At 49.0% G+C, this 2085-nt stretch overlaps 1 protein-coding gene across 1 annotated transcript; it reads left to right on the forward strand.

Moving 5' to 3' along the window:
• Positions 1-271: 271 nt before the first annotated feature.
• DQ04_17941000 (retrotransposon hot spot (RHS) protein) lies at positions 272-2083 on the forward strand (the record flags this gene model as incomplete). Its single annotated transcript, XM_009317647.1, has 1 exon — positions 272-2083. A coding segment is annotated over one exon (1812 nt), but the record flags the coding sequence as incomplete, so codon positions are not given.
• Positions 2084-2085: the final 2 nt, after the last annotated feature.

Here is a 2085-nt window from a genome sequence, read left to right on the forward strand (position 1 = left end):
ATATGAAGCTGAAAGACTTTCTTACCGAATACCTTGATGGCATGGGTGTCGAGGAAGTGAATAAGAATGTCAGTATGGAAGCGTTTGTCGTGGAGCCTGGTATGTTCATCACTGACAATAGGCTGTTGAACGTCATACTTGCGATGTCGCCATTCAAAGCAATAGTAGAGGAAATGAGATACAGGGAAGCACAGAGGGAAGCTGAGCACAAACTCAAAGAGACTGGTGTGTATTCTCTCCGACAGTGGGACGTGTATGATAAAAAGGAACNATGAAGCTGAAAGACTTTCTTACCGAATACCTTGATGGCATGGGTGTCGAGGAAGTGAATAAGAATGTCAGTATGGAAGCGTTTGCCATCAGACCAAAGAGATATATAAAAGACGAGAGGCTGTTGAACGTCATACTCGCGATGCCGTCATTCAAGACAATAGTAGATGAAATGAGATACAGGGAAGCACAGAGGGAAGGAGAGAGGGAAGCACAGAGGGAAGCTGAACACAAGCTCAAAGAGACTGGTGTGTATTCTCTCCAGCAGTGGGACGTGTATGATAAAAAGGAACAAGTTAACCCTTTGGTGAGAGCAGTGTTAAATGCAGCTCTTGACGCAATACGGAGCTATGAGAAGAAGGAGGAGGAACGTCAACGCCAACTGAGGGAAGAAGAGCAACGCCGACAAGTAGGGGAAACCCTGTCAGGCGTCTACGAGTCTGTATTTAACGCTACATGGAATCATGTGGTGGAGGTCCCTGGTGACAGTGAAGGAGTCGGAATGGAGGTGAGGGAAGGCAGGCCGTCGAGGGAATGGACAGACGAAGAGGTGGGCTATGTTCTTCTTGGTGGTGCTGTGGGTACTAACGGGAATCACGCAAATAGAGAGAATATGGCGAATCCGGAGGAACCACGTAAGAACGAAGAGGGCACCAGGCCAGAGGGGACGGCGGATCTACAGGAACCACCTGCTGAGCTAATGGTGCTCAATTCTGAAGAAGGTTGGCCGTACACGTGGTTAATGGCAGAAGCCAGTTGCGACTGCCACATCGGCCGCGAGACGGAACGTGTTTGGCGCATCATTAAGCGTGATGTAGACGAATGGTTTGCGTGTCGTGGTGGNTGCCAAATCGGCCGCGAGACGGAACGTGTTTGGCGCATCATTAAGCGTGATGTAGACGAATGGTTTGCGTGTCGTGGTGGGGATGATGCGGGACCGGGAAAGCGTCTTTTGATTGGGACACCTGGTATGGGGAAATCAATGGGGACTGGTTCGTATCTCCTCTACCAACTGTTGCACTATGACAAGGAACGACTTCCAGTGGTTGCATACTTCATTAAAGATTACGTGTTCATCTTTGACAAAACCAGAGGTGAAGAACAAGGACGCGTGGAGCGCTACGAAAGCATTGAAGGTGGAGAGAATGCTGTGGGACGTCTCTCTCTTACTGTGAGGGGATACATAATCTACGATGTGGCAAAGCAAGGAAGTGAGCCGTCAGTGGATTTACCTCCAAAGGGATGGGGCATGATTGTTGTGAGCTCTCCAAACAAGGACAACTTCAAAGGATGGGAGAAACAAAGAAGAGCAAGGCGTATCATAATGAATTGCCCTGAGACGAGTGAACTGAATGCGAGGTGTGTGTGGATACACCACGATAAAACAGAGGAGGAACAACAGAAAGAATGGAAGGCTGTGGAAGAGCGTATAAGCAATGTGGGACCACTTCCCCGCTACATTTTTTGTAGTGAAATTGAGTACAGAGGTCGTCTTGATGCGGTCGACGAGGCGTTGAGCTGTATCACACCATCCAATGCCGACCTATACTTTGGAGTGCACAAAGGATGTGCTTGGCAAGGCCAAGATCCCTGCCAAATGCTTGGGAAAATCACTCGGTATTCCGCGCCAGGGGAAGCCGAGTATTACAGCAACGATCCGCTGGCATCTGAGATAAGGAAAGCAATAAGGTACCGTGCGGGAGATGCTGTTGACACCTCTGCTGCTCTGATGTCGTTGTTGCTTCCATTTGAGGAGATGGTGCCGAAAATCATGGATAAATTTGCAGTTGCGGCATTTTTGCACGAGGAGTTCGT

Source organism: Trypanosoma grayi (assembly GCF_000691245.1).
Source record: "Trypanosoma grayi strain ANR4 Tgr_1794_V1, whole genome shotgun sequence".
Taxonomy (NCBI): Eukaryota; Euglenozoa; class Kinetoplastea; order Trypanosomatida; family Trypanosomatidae; genus Trypanosoma; species Trypanosoma grayi.